This window comes from Argentina anserina, chromosome 6 (genome assembly GCF_933775445.1).
Source record: "Argentina anserina chromosome 6, drPotAnse1.1, whole genome shotgun sequence".
NCBI classification, from domain to species: domain Eukaryota; kingdom Viridiplantae; phylum Streptophyta; class Magnoliopsida; order Rosales; family Rosaceae; genus Argentina; species Argentina anserina.
Genome location: NC_065877.1, coordinates 3,115,485 through 3,138,893, shown reverse-complemented (window position 1 = coordinate 3,138,893; position 23,409 = coordinate 3,115,485). Strand labels below are relative to the sequence as shown.

The window sequence follows — 23,409 nt, the reverse complement described above, 5'->3', positions numbered from 1 at the left end:
TACTGAATACAAACTCTGCAAATCTTCATTTTCTGTATCCTAAGTTTCTTAAAGGGTTCTGCACCTTGTAAAGTAAAATGAAAATCAGTACATAAACACTACTTTTCAGCCATTCCAATCAAAAATCCTGACATGAAAACATGAAGCAGGAAGAATTGAACTCAACATTGTGTACACAACAATATTAAACAAGTGATGATTTATCTCGTCATAAGTGATCGAGGGGGAGAGAGATGACTCAGATGAGGACCATGATCTTGTACATGTGAATCAATTCCCTGCCCACACCGGAAAAAAAGTGAGAATTGATTCCTATCCTTGCTTCAACTATGGCCCATCCTCTTGTAGAAAGGAGCTTCAAACCCTCCAAAATGTGCAGACCACTATAATCTTCTTCAAATAGCATGTGATGTGCAGACAGTAGTTTATTGTCTCCTTCATCAGTGCATAGTAGTAGAAGCACTCCTAGTACAAGCAGGCATGGGAGTTGTACTCGGCGTTTGAATTGGTCCGAGACGGTCCATACTCTGTAGGATAGCTCTTTAGGGTCCAAAAAGATTATATATCAGAAAGTATCTTCGGAAATCTCAGCGCCCAGAAAAGAGAGTAAATTCGATGAGCTTTCTGAAGTTGATGTTTTCCGGTAAAAATGCTGGGTTACAGAGTTTGTCATCAAAACTTAAAAAGAGGCATCCAAGAGCTAAGAGAAGAGCTTGGGGATGAATAATGCTAAATATTCACAATCATGTACAGCTTTCAATTAAATCCAAACCCCTATTGCAATTCGACTCTTGAGCACAGAGGCACTGAGCAGTTAACTTACGAAAATTATCAATTTTCTTGTAACTTGATGACTGGTAATAAATAAGAATCAAATAGGAAAATGAAGATATTGCCAAATGGGCAAAGTTCAAAAATCATAATATCTTATACTACAATAGAATGATTTCCCTTGCTTCTACTTCTGCCCGAAACGAAGGCATATGTAAGTACATTAACCAACTTTTGTATATGAAATAAGGAATGACCAAGAGCTTCAATCAGATATCCAATTTCGACAAACACAGTGAACCTTGGCAAGAGAAGCCATGTAATCATCGGATCTGACATAAGAAAGAAAACTGGGTATATAAATATTTTTAACTGTTATTTGCTTTCTCCACGAACAAGAAGCATTTTTTATTCTATGGCCAGAAAAAGATCAAGAAGCTTATGAATTTAATTAAATGGAATTATTTTTGACTTCGAACCTTTGTCCATAGGAAGACTGATAAGCAGCAAGGATGTGAACTTTGGCCTCATCAGGTTTTTTCTGTAAAAATGGGATACAGCTAGTCAACACTAGTAGGCAATTATATATGGGTGGTGTTATTCACACACCCATTTTTACTATTAACACACCTCTTCTAGTTTTTTATTACTTTAATTTAGTCATCTATAAGCGGCAGCTTTTTCTCAGCACTGGTTTCACCTAAAGTATCAAATTTTCACACTAGGAATACTTAATAGCCAAACTGAAAGATAAATTGATTAAGTTTTTAAAAATTTCAGAGAAGTTTGTTTCAATGAAACAGGCTCAAATAAGTGCCCTAACAAGGAAAATGGGGGTCCTAGGCTCATTGGCACTAGCTTGTTGTCACAACAGGGAACTTAAAAGCTTGTTAGAACCTTAATTATATACCATTAGATGAAGTATCCAAAAACTGCATGGATACATAAGCAGATATAAATATACTTAGATATTTAGTGTTTCTTTTTAATAACGATTTCTCGTCCAGGATTCTAGCACTGATATAATGTAACAACTCATGGATTCTAACCAGAAGTTACTGCCCCTGAACAACATTGAGAATCCATTGGAAATCTAGTTATTCTGTGTAATAGTGTATTCTATTCTTTGCTGACCTCTCTATGGTTTTGAAGGAACAGTGAGATTCAGTTAAGATACAATAAGCAACAATTGTAACACCAGAAGAAGATATGGAGAAAGTTCTTCTAGATTTAAACAAACCTGAGCTTCATAGTAAAGGCCAGCATATAGAGAAGCGTAGAAATAATCACTGTCTCGGCCATTTTTAAATGCATCTGCAATCTACACGGTAAAGATCAATTAGTTGAGTCAGATAATAATTTCCATATTATTACAAGCAGTCATGCTTATATAAGAAACAGGTACAAGCTAGATGTTTATTCAAGGTTCAGCAGTGTAAAACTTAACACAAAAACACAATGGAAACAATATATATTGGTTCCAAAACAACTTTCTGTTACTCCAATTAACTTTCTATTGACAACCTGGTGTCTGGTGATATGACTAAACAGTTCATGTTTCAAAACAAATACATAATAGAAAATAAATACAATTAGCATCTCAAACTGACAAATACCATAACCACACCAAGGAACCACAAGCTCACATAAGAAAATGTTTGGTCAGATAGGGCAAGCTTCACTCAGATACCTTTTCTGGATCACCACCATCTTTAAACATGTTATAGGCTTCTCTCATGACAGGTCTCGGATCCCGACCAACCTGCATGGGTATAAACTGCAGTTAAAATAATTTTATTGAACTTCTCATTCAATACATGGGAGTGAAAAGCAAATGTCAACTAGGAAGACAACAATCCTCTCTTGAAGATACTCGGTTATGCTCCTATAAACATCCAAAGACATGTTTGAAGCGTAAAGCTACAACGCCCTTATCTTGGTATCAATAACTTGCCTCAAGAAATCGTTCTCGTGCTTCCTTAACTCCATATAATTGAGCTTCACAGAGAAAGCACCAAATGGACTCCTCTGTATCATTAGGATTCTGAGCTACATCTATTCGGAACTGCTCTGCCCCTTCTTCAAATCTGTGCATTAAAGATCACTAATGTAACCCCATACATATAGCTTTACTGAACCAGTTCTAACATTTCAGCCTCAATTTGGGTCTGATGAATTCTATTTCCATTAAAAAAAAATCTTGGCTGAATTGATACTCTTTCCAGTTTTTTCTCTACACAATGTTATTCTTGTTGCTCCAAATTTAAACAAACATAATTTTTCTTCTACATTTTCTAAGCACCCTAACAATCTACATTTTCTAAGCACCCTAACGAGAACATATATAAAAAGACCCACCAAAGAACTAGTAGTACCTATCAAGATAGTAAAGTGACAGCCCCCTTTGCCAAAGATCTGATAGAAACCATTAACCAACAATCAATAACCAAAACTCACTTCAAACCAATAACCAATAGCTACATTAACTTACATGCCTTTTGGCGAGGATCAAGCTCAATTGCCTTGTCAAACTCTGCTACAGACCCTGCAACATCACCCTTGACGATAACAAAGTTGTGAACTTTCAATTCCCAATCAAAGTTTCAAACTTTAGATTACACTCACAAGTCACAACTATGAGAGTGTATAATTTACCTGCCTAAACAGAACCATTCCACGTCGGATTGCGGTAACGGCTTCCCGGGGATTGTTGCCGCCGGTGATGGCATCCCAGATGCCAGAAACTGAAGTGAGGAACACTCTTCTGGTGCTAAAGAACTGAAAGTTAGTGCAGGTTCTTAGTGAGGTTTTATGGGTGTGAATTGTTGAAGTTTTTGTGTTAAAGAACAATGAGCTGTTTTGGGTTTTGAATGAAAATGGAGAGGAAGTTAGAAATGGAGTTGGGGACATGGAAATGGCGGGTTTGAGGTTGGGGGACATAGACATTGAGGCCGAGGATGCAATCTTGAACTGGGTTCGAGTCTGTGAGAGCACAAGTAGAAGTTTCGATTGAGCCTTAAGTGGATTTGGGTCACTCAGTTCTGATTGTTTTGTGCAAATTGTCAGGTTCTGGATTTAGGAGCAGAGGGATAAGGCGCCAAACGACAACCGAGTGATTCTCAACTTTACCGATCTGATGATAGTTATTTTAGTTTTACGAGAGTTGTTGAAGATGTTTTTGATACAAATGATTATTATCACATGTATATATTTAAAATTCATTTGTCATTTGATCGCGCAAAACATTCCATTCTCCAGTTGCGTTTTGTCCAAAAGAAATGTGTTATATGACTTATATCCAGTTCTGAGAGGTGCCCACATTCCCATCGCCGACGAAGGTTACAGGGATGCGCCAAGAGCGAGAGGAGGAGACTGAAAGTGTTGGAAAGCGTCTGAAACATGCTCTCACATTGGTTCCCTTGCCACTGAACCCGGAGGAGCTACGGTTTGAGTCCACGGCTGGTGGTGATTTAGAAGATTCGACGTACAGGGAAGTCCTCGAAAGGCAGCACGAACAACAAAAAATTGTTTGTTGACCACTGATTCCATAGAACTATTGGACAACTTTTAAAAGTTAAAACTCAAATACATAACTTGGATGTGATGAGCCCATATAGTATTCTGCAGATGCTAAAATAATAGTATAGTAAAGTAGTAAAAGGCCTTAAACTGAAGCCCACTGAAATTAGAAGAAGACGAGTTTGTAACTGCAGTTTGCACAAACTCGATGACGTAAAGCCTACGAGTTACGATGGACAACTGCTGTGATTAAGGTGTAGCACGTATGCTTTGAATGCAAAAATTAGGCTGCATTTTGCATAAGGTTGATGAATGCGTTATTGACTTTGACGTGCAGCCTAAATTGAAAGCAGCCTATATCAAACAAAAATAATAATAAAAACCTTAGTTGGATGTTGAAATTATTTGTTCCGACTTTTAGATGAATTATTCGTCTCGACCTTAGTATGAGGAACCAAATTAACAATTTAATGGATCACTATTGTCTGTGCGATAACTTTGAACGGAAGTGGAAGAAAAGCATGATGGCTTGACTTTTCTCTTGCAATTCTTTTCATCTATCGTGGTTCATCGGATTAGACATATATAAGAGAGAACAAAATGGCAACCAATGCAGTTAAATCATCGGAGAGAAACTGGCCGGATCGGAGTGTTGCATACATGTAAGTAACTTGCACGGAATCTCCGGTTTCTCTCATCGTTAGGTGATCGGCCTACGTCTCACATAACTTCCACTATCAGAGAGCAAAAACTAAGGTAATATTTGACTTCCAGTGTGTTTTACTTCTTCTCTTTACCCTATTTCGTTATTTTCGATATCGAATCTCTGATTTTGTAAGTTGCTCACCGAAATCGCGGTGTTGTTGGTAACAAAATAACCCAAACAAGTAATAAGATCATGGCGCCAGAGCTTTCTTGTGGAGCTGGGGCTGCTATAGAGTACAGAGTTGCAATTCTTCTAATTCACCAGTTCATAAATTGTCGATTAGAATTACATTTGCCTAACTGCAATAAGTTGTTAGGCTTTAGATGGCCTTTAACATGGGGGACCTGTGGAATAGTGAGGCATTATATAGGTAAGTTAGAAAGCCAGTTCAACACCAGCCATTTAATATTCTCTATACATGCATGTGTTCAGTTTTTGATCACGATGTTGCCATAATGTCGAACTGGAACCTAAATATTCTGACTTAGTGTCCTCATCATGAATTCATAATAATGACTTGAGCCAAAAACAATAACATGTTGACATCCTAGCGCTATGTTCACAGGTCCAGGCTACTTTGGTGCCGATATAAAGTTCGTAGTTATCGACCAGGGGGAGCATTAACATGTACACAATGAGCTTGGAGGACTTGCCTCAAGATTGCTTAAAGCAGATTTTATCATTGACATCTCCTGGAGATGCATGTCGTTCCTCATTAGTATCATTGTCGATTCGTGCCATGACCGATAGTGATACCGTGTGGAAAAAGTTTTTGCCGTCGGAGTGTTCAGATATTCTGTCCAGATTAGTCACGCCGATACCTTATTCATCCAACAAGGACTTGTTCATCAGGTTGTGCAATCCAACGCTAATCGATGGTGGTACTAAGGTAAAATTTCTAATTAGCTTAAATTAATGTGTGGTTTAATTTACTTTTATTATTTTTCTTCCTCATGATTAATCAGAGCAAAGTAAAAATGAACAGTGATGTCTCAAGCTCGCTTTGCATTATATAACTAATCAAGTATATATTGGATCATAACGATCCAATATTATCTTGAGTATGAATTATTGCATTTGCAGCCTGGGTCAGCAACATAAGATAAATTAGCAAACACGTCAAGGTCTCTTTTGCATGGACAGGCGGTGGAACAAATATGAATGCTTGATAACCAAGAATCCATGTTTGATCCATTGCCTGTTGATGCACTGGTGGCCATGGGATGCTAGCTATTACAATAATAAGACTACTTGACATTGCAGTATATTAGCCAGTACTGCAGTTATTTTTCACTCTTAATTATCATACAGATATTGTACCATTTAAAAGAAAAACCCCAACGTTTTTCAGAAATGCTTCAAACCCGCGAGAGCTATTTGAGTACGTAATAATTGCTCGAACCCTCCCGAGTGATGCATTACTGTAACCTCATCGAGTAGGTTTGAAAACGGACTAGCTATTTTTAGTTCACCGTCTTTTTTGTTTCACTTTGTTAGCTTTTTGCAAACATGATTACATGAGTATTTTTATGTGGCATTTTTCTCCTTCGAAAATAAAGATAGGAACATGTATGATTCATGTCAAAATCTAATTTCATGACTATATTAATTTCATGATGGATGAACGACACAGATGTTCTCAATAGAGAGATCAACAGGTAAAAAATGTTACATGTTAAGTGCAAGAGATCTTTCAATTACGTGGGCGTCCAATCCTCTCTATTGGAGTTGGAACTGTTCCTCCGAATCAAGGTTTGCTTTCATCGCCCAGCAGTAGTTTGGGAAATAAATGCATTGATATTTATCTATCTTGCACAATATTATGACAAGTTTTGAAACGACCGTAAATTCAGATTTGCCGAGGTTGCTGAACTAAGAACCATCTGGTGGCTAGAAATATGTGGCACCTTAAGCACTGAAATGTTATCACCAAACACAGTTTATGGAGCCTATCTTATTACCAAATTGGCCAACCGTGCATATGGTCTGGACTTATTACCTTCTGAGGTTTCACTTGAAGTAGGCAATTTCAAGTCACAAAGCACTGTATACTTAACTACAAATCAGAAGGTTACAGAAGTAGATGAACATGTGAGACCAATTAGCAGGGTTGTAGAAGAACGTCTTCGTGAGCGAACAGATGGATGGATGGAGATTGAACTTGGGAGCTTTTACAATGATGGAAGTTATTATAACAAGGATGTGAAGATGAACCTAAAAGAAGTTAAGGGTGCACACCTTAAGGGTGGCCTTATCATTGAGGGAATTGAGATCCGGCCAAAACATTAATTAGTGCATTGATATTCGGCTGTTTCAATTAAACTTTCATAGTGTAAATGGAGTACCATCTATAGAAATAATAGATTTTTTTTCTAAACGCCAACAAGTTATTTTCTAAATGGCATATATTAATAAGCTGCTTCTCTTTTTTTCTTTTTTAAGATCCTGTGCTACGTACGTTGTTTACGACTAGCTGGAGGGGTTATTCAGTTATTGTAATACACCGGAGGATAGATCAAACAACAAAAAATAAATAAATCAATCAACACATATGTAACGACCCTAAAATTTCGAGCTTAAAAACTCAAAATTTCAAAATCGTTAAACACCAAACAATCTCAACGAATCGAAATCATTTAAAATGCCACAGCGGATCATCTCTGAGTTCAAAATACAACTCAGTCAAACCGATTATTACAACCCAAATTATAATTCAATATTATAACAATGGAATTGCGTAATCCTCACAACAAACTCACAAGATAGTCACACAAAATCCTCACACCAGCTGGAGATAAATAACTTCAAGTCCACTGAGCGGTACGTCAATTCCCACTAATCCACATCTGCAGAGTTATCCACTACACCATCGAATTGGTGCACCGAGATTGTAAACACAAACCCGGTAAGCTTTACAGCTCGTATGAGTAAAATGAAAATATATAACTCGCATATCAATATATACGAAAATCCAGAAATCAAACAAATATAAATGCACTCATGAGTCAATGGACGGCCCATCTCGTTGTCCCAAAGAAATATAAAATGAAGTGCTCATGAGAAATTAAGTAACCCTTCTGGGTACCCAAATGCATTTATAATACGAGTACCAAGAACGCTGGTACACGTCTGTTACCCCTCTCGTAATACACCGCCGATATTGGATAGCCACCCGCTACCCAACATCCAAAACAATCTGAGTACCCATGAGCAGATAACCACCCGTTACCTCACATGCAGTACTAAGGCAGACAGACTAGAGCTCTAACTATATCGTAACTTTCGCCCGGCCAAAGGCTAGGTTCCGACTTGCCAAACACGTACAATAATCTCACATCATATTGTACCAAATCACGTCCGAAGACAAATCAACATTTTAACAATCTCAATGTTAAAATCACGTACAATAATCTCACATCATATTGTACCAAAAATCATGTCCGAAGACAAATCAACATTTTAACAATCTCAATGTTAAAATCACGTACAATAATCTCACATCATATTGTACCAAAAATCATGTTCGAAGACAAATCAACATTTTAAAAATCTCAATGTTAAAATCACGTACAATAATCTCACATCATATTGTACAAATCAAAATCACATGCTCGATATATAAATCTCGTCATCGAAATGACATAAATCACGATAAAATCATAACAGTATATTATATAGCAAATTATATATATATGTACATATTTACCATTTATACAATATATATATAATCCATTATATCATATGCATGTCATATTTCATAAACACGTCCGAAGACAAAAACTCGTCCGAAGACAAAACTCATTCGAAAACAAAACTCGTCCGAAGACAAAACGTTTTAACAAACACCATGTTAAAACCACGTACAATAATCACACCTCATATTGTACAAATTAAATCACATGCTCAATATTTAATTCTCGTCATCGAAATGACAAATCCCAATGAATTTATAACAGTATATAATATAGCAAACTATATATATATGTACTTATTACCATTTATACAATATATATATATAATCCACTATATCGTATACATGTCGTAATTCAATATTAAAAACTCTTGAAAAATCTTGAATCTCCGCAAGGGTAGATTCATAAATATGTGAGATTTTACTCACCTTCTTTCCTGCGTGCAACTTCCACGACCCTGAAAGTAATTTCCTCACTCGTTTCGTCAGTCACCTAATAGCACGATAAATGCTTAGAAAATGATACTTCAAATATCAGGTGACGAGTTCAGCACAGCTAAATGTTGTTCATAAAACATTGTTCACGGAACACTGTTCATGTTTACTAATCACTGTTTTTACTAAACCATTGTTCACAGTTACTGTTTTTACCAAAACACTGTTCAAAGTTACTGTTTAACCATGACACTGTTCACATTTACTGTTACAGATCACTAGTCACAGTTACTGTTACAGATCACTATTCATGCGGCGTTACTATTCACAGTTACTGTTCATTCGGCGTTACTGTTCACCAACCGCCACCAATCATCACCAAATTTCACCACCACAACCTAAACAACATTTCCAACAACTTCCTAGTTGACACCAAGGTCTAAATCCGAGTCTAAACAGTCCAAACAACGAAGAACATGAAAATCGGCACTATTCACATACCCTAGAAATTGAAATTTTGATTCGGGTACTTACACTTCGATTTGGCTCGATTCCTTTTGTGGGAATGTTGCTGGGACTGAGACAAGTAAAACCCCCCAAGAATCTCGAGCCATGGTGGCCGGAGGAGGCGGCGCCGCCACAGCAGTAACTTCCGGCGGTTTCTACACCGTGTGTGGTTGTCGCCGGAGTGCAAGGCGTAGCCCAAAAGATAGAGCTCGTTGAGCCCGTCAGTTTGATAGGTGGCACGACAAGAGGCGACGTCGGATGGTGGAGAAATCGGCCGGAGAAGGTTTTTGGGTCGGGTGAACAGTGCCCGAGCTCGGGTGAACAGTACCCGAGCTGATTTTTAGAAAAATCTGATTTTCTGATTTTTAATCTCCTCTCATTCCTTTTATACTATTTCCAAAATCGGAAACGAACTTGCGACATTAATAACTTTCGCGTCCGATGTCCGATTCGAACGCATGACATGTCCACGAATTCGTATCGATGAGCTCTACGACTTTCGTGAAGGAAGTTTTCGCAACCGAGTGACGGAATAAAAGTCGATCTATACGTTGCGGTAACGTTACGTTTTCTAATTAAACGATCTGAGAACGTTTCCGTTTTCGTTTCGAAATGTCGCAAACCTCCAATTGTCGTCTTGAATTAATTTCACAAGTTTAACACTTTGAAAATACTCGACATTTAGTTTCTAAAAATTCGGGTTATTACAACCTAGGCTGCATGGAATCGGGTGCGGGTACGTGGAAGCGAAGCGTTTGGAAACGCGGAAGCGTTTTTTTTCAAAAAATTAAGGAAGCGGGTGCGTTTTGGAAGCGTCAGAATAATATATATATATATTATATAATATTTTTATATTTTATTTTTTAATTATTTTATCTAGTATTAAAATAACTGGATAATTATTAATGACTTATTTTCTAACCCATGATTATCTTTAATTATAGCATTATTAAAGCTTCATTTCAAAATTCAAACAAAAGAATGTATAACATAGTGTGAAGGTGTTGGACACGTGCAAGTCAAAGAGACATCACTTAGATGAAATTGTAACGACCCTAAAATTTCGAGCCTAAAAAAAAAACTCAAAATTTCAAAGTCGTTAGAACACCAAAAACAATCTCAAAGAATTTGAAATCATTTAACGTGCACAGCGGATCATCTCTGAGTTCCAAATACAACTCAGTCAAACCGATTATTACAAACCAACTTTATAATTCGACATTACAATATGATGGAAAATGTAATAATCCTCACAAACTCTCACAAAGCTTACAAATAAATTCACTCAAATTCTCACACAAATCCACGCCAGAAATCTCACCACAACAGGGTACGAACGACTTCGAATCTCCGGGGTCGTCACTCAATCTCCGCTAATCAGTACTTGCGGAATTATCCCCTACACCATTGAATTGGTGCACCGGGATTGTAAACACAAACCCGGTAAGCTTATAGCTCGTATGAGTAAAATCACAATACAGTTCGCATATCAATATATACGAAAGATCACAAAACAACAAATATAAATGCCCTCATGAGTCAACAGTCAGCCCATCTGGTTGACCCAAAGAAATATGAAATAAAACGCTCATGAGGAAATTAAGTAACCCTTCTGGTTACCCAATGCATTTATAATACGGGTACCAAGAACGCTGGTACACATCTGTTACCCCTCTCGTAATACACCGTTGATATTGGATAGCCACCCGCTACCCAACATCCAAAACAATCTGAGTACCCATGAGCAGATAACCACCCGTTACCTCACATGCAGTACTAAGGCAGACAGACTAGAGCTCTAACTGTATCGTAACTTTCGCCCGGCCAAAGGCTAGGTTTCGACTTGCCAAACACGTACAATAATCTCACATCATATTGTACCAAAAATCAGGTCCGAAGACAATTCACGTTTTAACAATCTCAATGTTAAAAATCACGTACAATAATCTCACATCATATTGTACGATTCAAATCACATGCTCAATATGATCGCAATAAAATCATAACAATATATTATATAGCAAACTATATATATACGTACTTATTTACCATTTATACAATATATATATAGTCCACTATATCTTATACATGTCATATTTCACAACACATGCTCAACACACAATTTCTAGTCAGTGAAATGACCTTTTCTAATGAATTAATAACAGTACACAACATAATGAACTATATATATATATATATATACTTATTACCATTTATACAGTATATATGTAGTCCACTATTTTGTATACATGTTCGTAATTCATTATTAAATACCCTTGCAAAATATTGAATCACCGCGAGGGTAGATTCGTAAATACGTGAGATTTTACTCACCTTATTGACTTGAGCGTAATCCCACAATTCCCGAAGATAATTCCTTTTCTTGATTTAACGATCACCTTGAAAAGATAAGAAAAGAATTTAGAATCGTTTCGTAAACCTTTAAATGCCGAAACAGTAATAATCGGTTAGTGTTCAGCAATTTTCGGTTTTACGAAATTACTGTTCAGTGTTACTGTTCACTGTTACTATTCACGGTTTACTGTACAAATATACGATTTATACGTATTTCTGTACGTATAAATATTATATAAGTATTTCTGTACGTATAAATATTATATACGTATTTCTGTACGTATAAATATTAATACGTATTTCTGTACGTATAAATATTATATACGTATTTCTGCACGTATAAATATTAATACGTATTTCTGTACGTATAAATATTATATACGTATTTCTGTACGTATACGTACTATTTAAAAATGTAAATACAATCTCAGTAAATAAAATTTACTAATTTACCTTTTACAAATTACTTTTTACATTTACTGAATGTAATTTATATTTACATTTACCGAACGTAAAATTTAATTACATTTTACCGTACGTAAATAAAATTTACATTTAAATTTACCGTTACACAGTAAATTACCAAAATACCCTTCTTGTCGAAACTATTCACACCGCCGCAGGTGGCGGCGCGTGGGGCACACGCGCCACCCGCCGGCAGGCGGCGCGTGGGGCTCACTCGCCGACGCCACCACGGCGCGTGTCACGCCACCGCCGTGCCCAAACTCTCCCCCTCCTCCTCCTCCTCTACCTTTCTACGGCCTCCGACTACCCCTAGGCCATTCCTAGCCTCCTCACGCGCCGCCTCTAGGCGGCGGTAACCCTCCTTCCACCTCTCTCTCCGATCTCCACCAACAACCTCCCAATTCATCCAAAAACATCACAAAAACATCACAACCATGAATCAAATGCCTCCTTACCTAGATCGGAGTCCAAAACCGTCGGGAACTCTTGAATCGGTGAAGGGCTTCGTGCTCCCTCTTCGTTGTGGCTCTATGCGGCGACAGAGGCACGGCGTGCTTGAGGTGGTAGCAGGGGACGGCGGTGAGGCACAGCTGCCGTCGGTGAGGAGAGGGAGGGTGCGTGGGAGAGAGAGAGAGAGAGAGAGAGAGAAGAGAGGAGAAGAGCTCGGGAAGGAAGAGAGAAAAGAGAGAGAAAAGAGAGAGCGGCGGGAAGAGAGAGAGAAGAGAGAAGGGGGTTTCTGAAAATAGAAACCCTACTTCCCAAAATGTCCTTTTATACCCCCCTTAAAATCGGAAACTATCTTCCGTCAATAATAACTTTTACATACGACGTCCGATTCGAACGCGTCACATATCCACGAACTCGTATCGACGAGCTCTACAACTTTCGTGAAGGAAGTTTTCGCAACCGATCGACGGAATAAAAGTCGATATATACGTTGCGGAAACGTAACGTTTTTCAAATTAAACGTTCCGAGAACGTATCCGTCGCTCGTTTTATAACATCGCAACCAATCACATTCATTCATATTAAAATTCCAAATTTTATAGAATTCAAATCAAACTTAAAATTGTTTGAAATTTAGGGTTATTACAGAAATTGATAATAAAAAAAGGTTCGTATTCCCTCTGTCTCTCTTTCTCATATGGATTTTTTTTTCATATCTCTCCACAACTCTCTGTCTTCTCTCTATATCTCTCTCATCTGGATTTTCCTGATATCTCTCCCCTTATTTCTGACACATATTAGATTGATTGATGATGATCATCTTTAACCGCTTAACGGAATAAATAAGAAGATGAGACGACAAGAAGAGTCTCAAGACATTGATTGATGAAATAGAGGTAGAGAAGGAATCACACTTCCAATTTGGAAGTCAACGCTTCCGCCGCGCTTCCAATTTGGAAGCTAACGCTTCCATCGAGCTTCCAATTTAGAAGCCAACGCTTCCATCGCGCTTCCAATTTGGAAGCCAACGCTTCCGCCGCGCTTCCAAACCCACCTTTTTCGGAATCGCGCTTCCGTCGCGCTTCCGCTTCCGAAGCGGGAATCGGTCGTCCAACCAAGCTTCCGTGCTATGTAGATTACAACATACTATTAGATAAGTAGAATGCTTGGTCAAACACCGAAATTCTTTCTATTAGCGCCACCGAAATTCTTAATCTTACAGTTGCATCTTGTTGTATGGATTTCCATTTCCTAAAACTTTTGAGCTAATTCAATCCCATTGTACGTGAAGAATTTTGGTAGAAGAAGAACAATGCAATTTGCGAAGATATAGCAGAAATGGCGCGCGGAGTTTTGCACAATGCCAAAAGAAATGGTACCAACAAGTCGTGTTCTGCTTTGATCAAGAATCACAAGTTCATCGACAAGTACTTATACAACAATAAATCTTGTTCTTGCATCCTTCTCGACATACTACACAATCAACTGAATCAAGTATCATGGAAATGGTTGGCTTAGGTTAGGTCACACAAATAAGAAAACTAAAGCGGCAACTGGCATGGAAAATATTATTAGGACTAGAGTTTATTCGATTCTGAAACTAACAAAGCATATTTTGTGTAATACATAAAATTCCAAGAGGTACAAATTAGCGACAATGTAGTTGAACACACTTGAACTACAATAGAATCCTTATAATTTTGAGAGGTTGTTAGAATTTATTTATCGATTAATGACTGTAGAAATAGTCCATATGTTTTCATTTTATGATATTTTGATTCTGGATGACAGGACGTGTAAGTGTGCAACTCTCTCACCCCACCTCACCTCAGCCCTGTTGTTCATGAAGAGAGATACAAACTCAATCATAACATACACAGTTATATAGTAATGTGTTTCCACAGTGTAATTACATAACTTATTTATGTAATAAAGATTACATGCATGATTAACTTGTCTAATTTGATTAGTTTACATCGCTGCCATTGCAAACTGTTTCAAAAGTAAAAGATTCGCCTATTAATGAAAAAATTATAGAAAGGGCAATGGATACATCTACCAAAGATTGATTATGAAGATCCAGTTGACAGTTTATCTCACATGAATATGGTATTAGTCAAAGAAACTCCATGAAAGCCATGCACAAAGTTCTGAACCAGATAGCTAGCTAGAATCAAAAGCTTTTGCTTGAAGAAACTATAAACAAACCAGAAGAGAGGCCAAGCGAGCTGATTTTATCGAAGAAAGTAGTGTACGTACTTTGAAACATTGAAAGAAAGAAAGATGAGAGAGACTTGTACCTGCTTGCTTGAAGGGATACCACAATTTCCAAATTCCAGAGTGTTTTTCGTCTGAACAGATAAAAATCCAGAGTGGAACCTTTTCCATAAATAGAAACTGCTTGAGGTGAGGAAAAACTTTGCCTACCCGAGCACCCAAACTCTTTCAACTTAAATCTCGTCTGAGACACGTGATAATACTAAATCGATTGACAGAAACAAGACATGATGATTGTTCTCAGCAGTAGCTTGGATTTGCTACCCTCGTTCAAACAAAAGCCAAAGAGCTCAGAGAAAGAGAATATTGATACACAAAGAAAGGGGTAAGGAGACAGCTCTTTTACAGAGAACGCATTCATGGTTTTGAATTCAACAGGAGTCTGAGGAGGAGGTGAAGACCTTCAACTAATTCAAGCACCTCTCCCCTCTCTCATTGATCTGATCGAAGTAAAGGCTTTCGTCGTTCACGCCACCAGTTACTGCAAGCAATGAGACTTGATTGGACGTATGCATGATCTGACAGAGTGGGGGACATGGGATTCATGATATGTTTATGGCTTCCTTGAGCTAGGTCATACATTATCCTGCTAAACACAATAATACTTATTTAGGTTAGGGTTCCCTAAAATTAGGCTTTATCGTCAAAGTCCCTTTCACCACGCAAGATTGATCAGTAGTCAAATTTAACGAAATCTTGATCGGGGATCGATGTCAATGAACTTCGAGATCAAGAAGAAACTTTTCTTTATATCAAGTACAATGGTAAAGAAAAAGATCCGATCCATCGCATGCAATCATGCATGATTAATCTAATGTATGCGTCTCGAACCCGTTTAACAATGAGTAATTAAGGCTGCTACGGTAGAATTTTACAACAATATATAATTATCTAAATAATGTTTTCCTCCCAACGACAAGAAGCTAGCCCTAGAAAGGGTAAAAATCTTACAATGCCATTCAATACATTATGAATCACGACCTTGTCGGGGTTCCGGCCATGCAAAGCCCCAATGTTTCAAAGATCCTTGGGCTTCCTGTCCCGACGAGTTAATTAGAGCCTAGAGACCAAAGATGGCTGACGAGTAGATCGAGCCTCTGATCTGGTTTAGTGGTCCGCGTTCTTGTATATATCAATATATGAAGTTGAAGGTTGACGGTATAAAGGCATAGATGGAGTCGAGCATGATAAGGTTGCGAGATTGAGGAGGACGGTTGCTGAGCTAGAGTGTAAAGAACTGAGCACACGTCCGTGTCTAGCTGTCAAAAGTCGGGTTGGTGTTTGACGACTAAATAGTTGAGCTTGAAAATTCTCTCTAAACTTAATTAGAGATAAATGCTTACCACTGAACTAATTCAGTTCTGCATTCCTAGTACTGTAATGAAAGTTGATTAAGGACATATATAATGCTATATAATTATGAAATTACCATAAATCGATTTGGTGCATGCTTGTCGGATTTCTTAGTTAATCAGGGTTTGTATGCAATTTTCTCTTAGTTTTACTTGAGCGCTTGATACCTTTAATTTAGCTACAAAAAAACAACACTAAAGTGGAGAGTGACTGTGCAATTGATTGGTAATAATCAAAGGATGCAGAAAATAAACCAATTAATTTATTGACTAAAACGCCTTTTACAAACGCCATGAGAAACCAGATAACTGTACACCAATGCATGTGACGAACTTTACTTCTTCTATATATGGAGCAGCCGAGCAAATATTTTGGCACCCTCTCCTGTCTTCAAAACCCTGCTCGCTAATTCCAGGAAGTGATGAAACCTACCTGAGGTCACTCTGCAAATAACCTTTCTATCTTCCCCCATTAGGACTACCAATGCAACATGCTTCCTTCAAATCCACCTGAGCTGTCGTACCCTTCTATCTTCCGTTTTCATGTTTATTAATCCTTAAATTTCTCCGAACACACAACAATCTAACTTGAAGAAAGTAACCGTCCATGCATGTAGCCTCTGTTTTTTCTACAATTAGCTAACTCCCGCTTTTCATATTGCAGTCACCTCTTTTCAACACCCTACTTCATGGATCCTCAGTTTCACCATTTATCTGAAATTCCCTTACCCTTATCATTCAGTAGTACGTACGCTGGTAGTAGTAGTAGTGGACCGAATCATGATGATCCGTGGATGGACCCGAAGATCTGGAAGAAGCTCCCAACTCGGATTCTCGACCGCATTATTGCCTTTCTTCCACCGCCGGCCTTTTTCCGATCTCGGTGTGTCTGTAGGAGATGGAACGGCCTCTTGTTTACCAACACCTTCCTTCAAGTCTACCTCGATATCTCCCCACAACGTCCCCACTGGTTCCTCTTTTTTAAGGCCGAAACCCAGAATCTCTTTGGTGACAACAACAATAGGGCTGAAGGGTATCTTTTCAATCCGTATGAACTCGTATGGTACCGCCTTCCCTTTCCTTTGGTTCCACCAATTGGCTTCTCTCCAACTGCTTCTTCAGGCGGTCTGGTTTGTTGGATTTCGAATAACCCTGCTCCGAAAACCCTACTTCTCTCCAACCCGCTTTCTGGTACCTTAAACCAACTCCCTCTAACCCTAACCTCAAGGTACCAACCCTCCATCGGCTTCACCGTCACCCCTACTTCCATAGACGTCACCCTTGCCGGAGATGACCTTATCAACAATGCCCTAGCTGTGAAAAACTCCACCGCAGAAAGGTTCCGCGTGGATGGTACGGGTTGCTTTCTTCCCATATGGCAAATCACTTCTCCTCTTCCCAGACTCTGCAACTTTGAGTCAGCAGGTAGAATGGTTCATGCTAATGGAAGGCTTTACACCATGAGCTACCATCCTTTCAACGTCTCAACCTATGACGTGGAAACAGCCAGTTGGTGGGAAATCCAGCCACCACTGAAGAGGTTCCTGAAGTTCCCGAGCGTGGTGGAGAGCAGCGCTGGTAAGCTTCTGCTTGTTGCGGCTATTGAGAAGAAATCCCTGATCGTGCCGAAAAGCTTGAGGATCTGGAGATTGCAGGAAGGGACTTCGTGGGTAGAGATTGAGAGGATGCCGCAGCTGCTTTATGATGAGTTCTGTGCGGAGATGAAGTTGTTTGGGAATGGTTTTCACTGCGTTGGCCATGGTGAGTTCATTGTGTTCATGATTCCCGGAAGTTCTCGTCATTTGGCTGTTTTGTATGATTTGACGACCAAATTGTGGAAATGTATGCCTCCCTGTCCCTACGTTGGTATGGGTGATCTGAGCTGTGGTTTTGGTTATGAGCCCCGGCTTGCTACTCCGGTCACTGCCCTTTTGAATTATCAGTTCCCTGCGGCTCAATTTCCTGCTTGATTCCATTGTTGTTAGTAACTCCAGGAGAGTTAGAGGTGTCTACTTCGATCTACTACGCGTACGATGCCATATATTAGTATTTTACGTAAAATAAAGCCAGGAGCTACTTAATTAGTTATTGTCTGGAGTTTTAAGTGACGCACACTGTGTTACTAATTAATCTCTTCTGATTAGTTTGTAGTAAGTTTGTAACCATCTTCTCAGTGCCCCTGGTCTGGTAGTATGTGTGTTACGAATCTATGTTTGTTCCATTATATGCACGTGTTTGATTTGTGGCTTTAAGCTACCTGTGTTTTGGGAATGTAAGGAATTTCAAGGTTGAATCTTTTTGATATCATTTTTCGACCTGCTTCATTCCTAAAGAGTCTACCAACACTTTTGAATATCCGGACAAAAAAATTGAAACGGATGAGGTCGTGAGAGGTGACATTTCACTCACCACGATGTCCCTTTCCGGCCTCTACCTAACTTTTATTTGGTATTAATTGAAGATGAATGTGCATATGCATGTCATGTAAGTATGTAACATGCGAATGTGTCTTGTTTTTGATTTTCAATATCTTGCTATTCTAATCAGAATCCAATGATATTGTTTAAGCATATTGAGTCATTACATGAACTGATGAACATATTTAACGTATGATCAGCATGTGCTAATTCCATTATTGCTTCATATGCTTGTTACTTGACCGACCATGGTCAGATACAATTGAACATACCCAATCATACCAATACGGACGCACCACGTTTTGCAGCCACATATGGTCAGGCAAGCCCTCCTTCTAAAACCTAATCCAAAGTGATACAATGACATTAGCCACTAGAGCATCCATGCGATCATTATGATCATCAAGTGATGGTTTCTGAATTGGTCTGCTTTGACTTTTTTTTTTTTGCTGCTTTCATTTTCCCATATTGGAATAATTCAAGGACTTTTCTAGAAATAAAATAAATAGTAGTTAGTGTGAGACACTGAGACCAACTTGCGAAAGAACAAAGAACATATGCAATGATGAATACAACCGAATCATCCAATCTCTTCTTCCACTACTTCTTCCCCCGACATCTATCTCCCACCTGGAGTTAATATATAAAACCTTAATCAAAGTTATCCTCCCACTTCAAAACCCCCCAGCTCTTTCCCCACTGTCGTATTCTCTACGCATTCCGATTCCCTCCTCTGTTTCTCCGGGCAAGGATCTCACTCCGACGCGACGACATGTCGTCGCGTAACTCCAGCACCTTGTCCACGACCAGAACTCTCAGCGGAGTATCCGAAATGGAGGCCGCCGTGAAGCTCGGCTTGGATCTCGCCGCCGCCGCCAGGCGAAACCTCAGCTTCCTCCGAGCTGTGGCCGAGTCTCGGTGGCTGTACCGGAAGCCAACGCTTGTTGAAGCCATAAGAAGGTCAGAGCTGTCACCTTTTTTTATGATTAGTTATCTGATCGGATGGTGGAGGTTGAATGTTTCTGGGTTTGGTTTTGCAGGTACCGTGAGCTCTGGATGCCGTTGATGGCTCATCTGACGGCGGAGTCAACGTCAATGACTACTCCGGTGGTTCACCCTCCCATTGATATTGAGTGGGTTTGGTTCTGTCACACACTTAATCCGGTAAGCTAAGTTGGCTTATAAAGCTTTGATTTTTGTTGAGTTTGATTGTTTCTGAAGTTAAAGATTTGATTTTTTTTTTCAGGTTCATTATAGGCAATACTGTGAGTCGAGGTTTTCAAGACTTATAGGAAAGCCCACCATTTTTAATGAAGAGAATGAAGAATATGCATTAATGAGGTGCAGAGATATATGGGTTAAAAGGTACCCAGATGAGCCATTTGAGAATGAAAGTGATTCTGATGTGGGGGTATCAGATGTGGTTAATGATGAGGAGCTATTGGAGGAAGTGAACAAGCATAGGTTTTTGTATTCGAAATTTTCGGAGCCATACAGGTCTGAGATTGTGTATCTGATAGCAGCAAGGCAGAGGTACAAGGGGTTTTTGTACATGATGCAGAGGACTAATGATTTGGGTTCTAATTTGGTTCCTGCCTCTGATATAATGCTAATGTGGATCATGCATCAGGTGCATTTTTCGAATTTACTCGCTTTAGTTTACTTCAGTTTATATATATTTTTCTTTGTTTCTTGGATCATAAGTAATAAAAAGTGGATATCTATGTGTCTAAATTTTGTGATGGAAGCAGAGTTATCCAACTGTATATGCTGAAGATTTGAAAGATGTAGAGGGTGATTTGGTTACAGTGTTGACTGCGTGGGATAAACTCAAGGAAAAAGAGGTGGAGGAGACCAAGAAGTTGTGGGAGAGGACTTTTGATCAACCATATGAGAAAGCTGGTGGGGAAATGGCGTTGACATTGGATGGGCGTGTCTCATTTACACCACCGGTTTACTGGGAGGTTTCAGATACAGATGTCAATACCAAATACAAACCTCTGCTGCCTAGGTTCTTGCTTGAGGTCAGTTTAAAGTTCGACAATCTAAATCTGATTAATGTGATAACTTATTTTATAATACAGTAGTTAGCTTATTGATACATTAATGTGAACTTAATTTCAATCAACCAAGCTAAATGGTCACGCCAGTTATGTAGATCCTAGTTTTGTTAGTAAGTACCCTGATGGTCCTTTGATGCCTCAATGTAGGTCTGTGTGTTTGTCAGGCTTAGGGATAAAATGAAGGCAATGCATGGGAACATAAGAGGTGATAACCTTCGTCTTCGAATTGTTAGGTGTCACAGGGAGTTAAAACTTGGAAAACCCATGTCCGACTTTTCTCATCTGTCATGGCGAAAACCTTGGCATCTCTACTGTGAGTTTGGTACCAAAGGAGTAATAGTGGAGCTTCGTCGGCGTGGTGGCTACTGTTTTAAGGGAAATAGTGTGCAAGACACTGTTACGTTTTATTGGAATGACTTACTTAGGGCACCCTCTTTGTCTTTGCAAAAAGAAGATGATGAACTGAAAATTACTACTTCGATAACTCCACCAGTTCAGGCACCATACCTAATGAAATGTGTACCAGATCATGTCACAGATGATTCCGGGGCCATGATATCGGATGTGATTCTGAGAATGAACCAGTATCGTCCCCAAGAAGGCCGGTGGTTGTCACGCACTGTGCTTGATCATGCAGGGAGAGAGTGTTTTGTGATTCGAATAAGGTTTAACTGCCTACAACTCATCTTTTCGATACATTTGTAGAAAGATTTTTGCATCTGTTGTTAATGAATCTGATCAAATCGATTGTAGGGTGGGAGAAGGATTTTGGAGAAGAGGAGGCGAAGCTCCATCAGCTGTGAAATGGGAGGATAGAATCATAGAGATTCGAGAAGGTTCTTGGTCATATGTTGCCGGTTCCATTGGTAGATGCCCTGGTATGTTATTGCATTAACATATTTTCATTTACTGGTGGATAATTCACAAAGAAATGTTGTTCAATAACAACTACTTTAACTAAAATTCTAACTACTTGCAACTAACTTTATCGAAAGAGTTCTAGATGAAGCACATAATGTAGATGAGGAGAAGATTGATACGAGTGTATACAGAACAAATCTTTAATCTTCCATCTTTAATTTGATTATAAAGTCTTGCTCTATATAAATGAAATGAAATTTAGTACTTCAATTTTTGTTCTCGCATTAGCTACTAAGTACTATCACATTTGTTCGATGAAACTGCTTTTACATTGCATTGGACATGGTTTTCTCCTCTGTGAGATTATTCTAGGTTATTTATGGTGCTTTATTGCATTTCTTTGGAAACAAATTGTAATTTCTTGTCTGTTGTTCTAGTACAGTGAAAGTGGTCGGAAACGCCTTACCAAAAGAACCAACGGAGCAATGGAAAGCTGCATGGAAATTTTCAACAGGAGATGAATTGATGATAGGGGGATTGCCATCGTCAATTTCAGGTCTGAGATTTTGTTTGAAAAATCAAACTGCTGAATCAACGGTGAGTTCACAATTTCTCTAGCTACATTATCTGCATTAGTAGAGAGACCCTCATATGATTGGTTTCTTAACGAATATCAAATATTGCAGGTTAAGCTCTTGAAAGGACGTAAGATGCAATATCAAGTGAAAAAGAAAGGATCTGTAACTGTGGATGAGGAATGTCAAATTTATGAGGAAGGTGAAGGGGTGGAAGATGAAGATGAAGAAGAGGGGTTTTTAACCCTTGTACGGATAACTGAAGAGGATCCAATTGGAAGAGCAACAGCTCTTTTGAATTGGAAGTTATTGGTAGTGGAGTTACTGCCAGAAGAAGATGCAGTATTTGTACTTCTTCTATGCATTTGTATACTACGAAGTGTGTCGGAGATGAAAAAAGAAGATATTGGAGGTTTGCTGATCAGAAGAAGACTAAAGGAAGAAAAATTTGGGACCAGAGATTGGGGTTCTGTATTACTTCACCCTTCATCAAGTTCTTCATCGAATTCTTCACCTCAAGTTGAACCTTGGTATTGGAATGCAAAGGCAATCATAAAGTCAGAGGGTTCAGTTAACATTACCAGGCAACCAGCTGTTACTGTGGGATATTCACCGGAGGAAGGTGGTGATAAGTTGTACAGACGAAGCATACTAGCATGAAAATTGACGAGTCTTATTAATTTTAACCATTGAACCAAAAGACCCTTGCATCTCTATTGTTTATTTCTAATGTGACATTGAAAATCTTGATGATTATAGTTTGTGCCTATGCATAATTTGGACAACTTGATTCTATTTCTGTAAAAATGAGGATCCTTTATTTGTGTTGCACTCTACGTACCTTCAAAGTTTTCAATTGCAACGAATATTAGAGCTTGCTCTTAGAAGAGAGCATGAGTCTGCATGACTCGGCATTGTCAAAACTCAAAAGAAAAGGCACAAGGAATGTTTATTTACTTGTGACAAAA

The 23,409-nt window shown here is 38.7% G+C and overlaps 5 protein-coding genes across 6 annotated transcripts in view; 3 read left to right on the top strand and 2 right to left on the bottom strand.

The window, feature by feature from the left end:
• The window catches only part of LOC126797663 (uncharacterized), a 251,411-nt gene that overhangs the window by 645 nt on the left and 227,357 nt on the right, over positions 1 to 23,409 (bottom strand). The window lies entirely within an intron of this gene.
• LOC126797659 (uncharacterized) lies at positions 929 to 3,858 on the bottom strand. The gene is made up of 8 exons (XM_050524340.1): positions 3,427 to 3,858; positions 3,263 to 3,329; positions 3,147 to 3,186; positions 2,726 to 2,858; positions 2,462 to 2,533; positions 2,012 to 2,092; positions 1,251 to 1,312; positions 929 to 1,103 (listed from the first exon to the last, which is right to left on the bottom strand). The coding sequence occupies exons 1-8, from the start codon at positions 3,715 to 3,717 to the stop codon at positions 1,037 to 1,039; spliced, it is 813 nt and encodes a 270-aa protein (XP_050380297.1). The 5' UTR covers positions 3,718 to 3,858; the 3' UTR covers positions 929 to 1,036.
• On the top strand, positions 4,920 to 7,337 carry LOC126797658 (F-box protein PP2-B15-like). Its single transcript, XM_050524339.1, has 4 exons — positions 4,920 to 5,046; positions 5,562 to 5,885; positions 6,630 to 6,748; positions 6,850 to 7,337. The coding sequence occupies exons 2-4, from the start codon at positions 5,622 to 5,624 to the stop codon at positions 7,283 to 7,285; spliced, it is 819 nt and encodes a 272-aa protein (XP_050380296.1). The 5' UTR covers positions 4,920 to 5,046; positions 5,562 to 5,621; the 3' UTR covers positions 7,286 to 7,337.
• Positions 17,215 to 18,495, top strand: LOC126800930 (protein UNUSUAL FLORAL ORGANS-like). The gene has a single exon (XM_050528362.1). The coding sequence runs from the start codon at positions 17,215 to 17,217 to the stop codon at positions 18,493 to 18,495; it is 1,281 nt and encodes a 426-aa protein (XP_050384319.1).
• On the top strand, positions 19,594 to 23,261 carry LOC126797647 (uncharacterized). 2 transcript variants are annotated; one of them, XM_050524327.1, is made up of 8 exons: positions 19,595 to 19,902; positions 19,983 to 20,106; positions 20,189 to 20,572; positions 20,694 to 20,966; positions 21,153 to 21,670; positions 21,759 to 21,883; positions 22,309 to 22,463; positions 22,553 to 23,261. In XM_050524327.1, exons 1-8 carry the CDS (start codon positions 19,715 to 19,717, stop codon positions 23,099 to 23,101), a joined length of 2,316 nt encoding a protein of 771 aa, XP_050380284.1. In that variant the 5' UTR covers positions 19,595 to 19,714; the 3' UTR covers positions 23,102 to 23,261. The 2 variants fall into 2 exon arrangements, with proteins under 2 accessions (XP_050380285.1, XP_050380284.1); XM_050524328.1 differs by lacking the exon at positions 22,553 to 23,261 and having other exon boundaries at positions 19,594 to 19,902; positions 22,304 to 22,448.

What these genes read in the sequence shown, in the direction of transcription:
- LOC126797647 (XM_050524327.1), top strand. Translation starts at nt 19,715, where the DNA reads ATGTCGTCGCGTAACTCCAGCACCTTGTCCACGACCAGAACTCTCAGC. An exon ending in CTTGTTGAAGCCATAAGAAG is followed by an intron (nt 19,903 to 19,982) that starts GTCAGAGCTGTC and finishes TTGGTTTTGCAG; the next exon opens with GTACCGTGAGCTCTGGATGC. An exon ending in TAATGTGGATCATGCATCAG is followed by an intron (nt 20,573 to 20,693) that starts GTGCATTTTTCG and finishes TGATGGAAGCAG; the next exon opens with AGTTATCCAACTGTATATGC.
- LOC126800930 (XM_050528362.1), top strand. Translation starts at nt 17,215, where the DNA reads ATGGATCCTCAGTTTCACCATTTATCTGAAATTCCCTTACCCTTATCA.
- LOC126797658 (XM_050524339.1), top strand. Translation starts at nt 5,622, where the DNA reads ATGTACACAATGAGCTTGGAGGACTTGCCTCAAGATTGCTTAAAGCAG. An exon ending in TAATCGATGGTGGTACTAAG is followed by an intron (nt 5,886 to 6,629) that starts GTAAAATTTCTA and finishes TGAACGACACAG; the next exon opens with ATGTTCTCAATAGAGAGATC. An exon ending in AACTGTTCCTCCGAATCAAG is followed by an intron (nt 6,749 to 6,849) that starts GTTTGCTTTCAT and finishes CCGTAAATTCAG; the next exon opens with ATTTGCCGAGGTTGCTGAAC.
- LOC126797659 (XM_050524340.1), bottom strand. Translation starts at nt 3,717, where the DNA reads ATGTCTATGTCCCCCAACCTCAAACCCGCCATTTCCATGTCCCCAACT. An exon ending in TGATCCTCGCCAAAAGGCAT is followed by an intron (nt 3,187 to 3,262) that starts GTAAGTTAATGT and finishes GGTTTCTATCAG; the next exon opens with ATCTTTGGCAAAGGGGGCTG. An exon ending in CAGTCTTCCTATGGACAAAG is followed by an intron (nt 1,104 to 1,250) that starts GTTCGAAGTCAA and finishes TTCTTATGTCAG; the next exon opens with ATCCGATGATTACATGGCTT.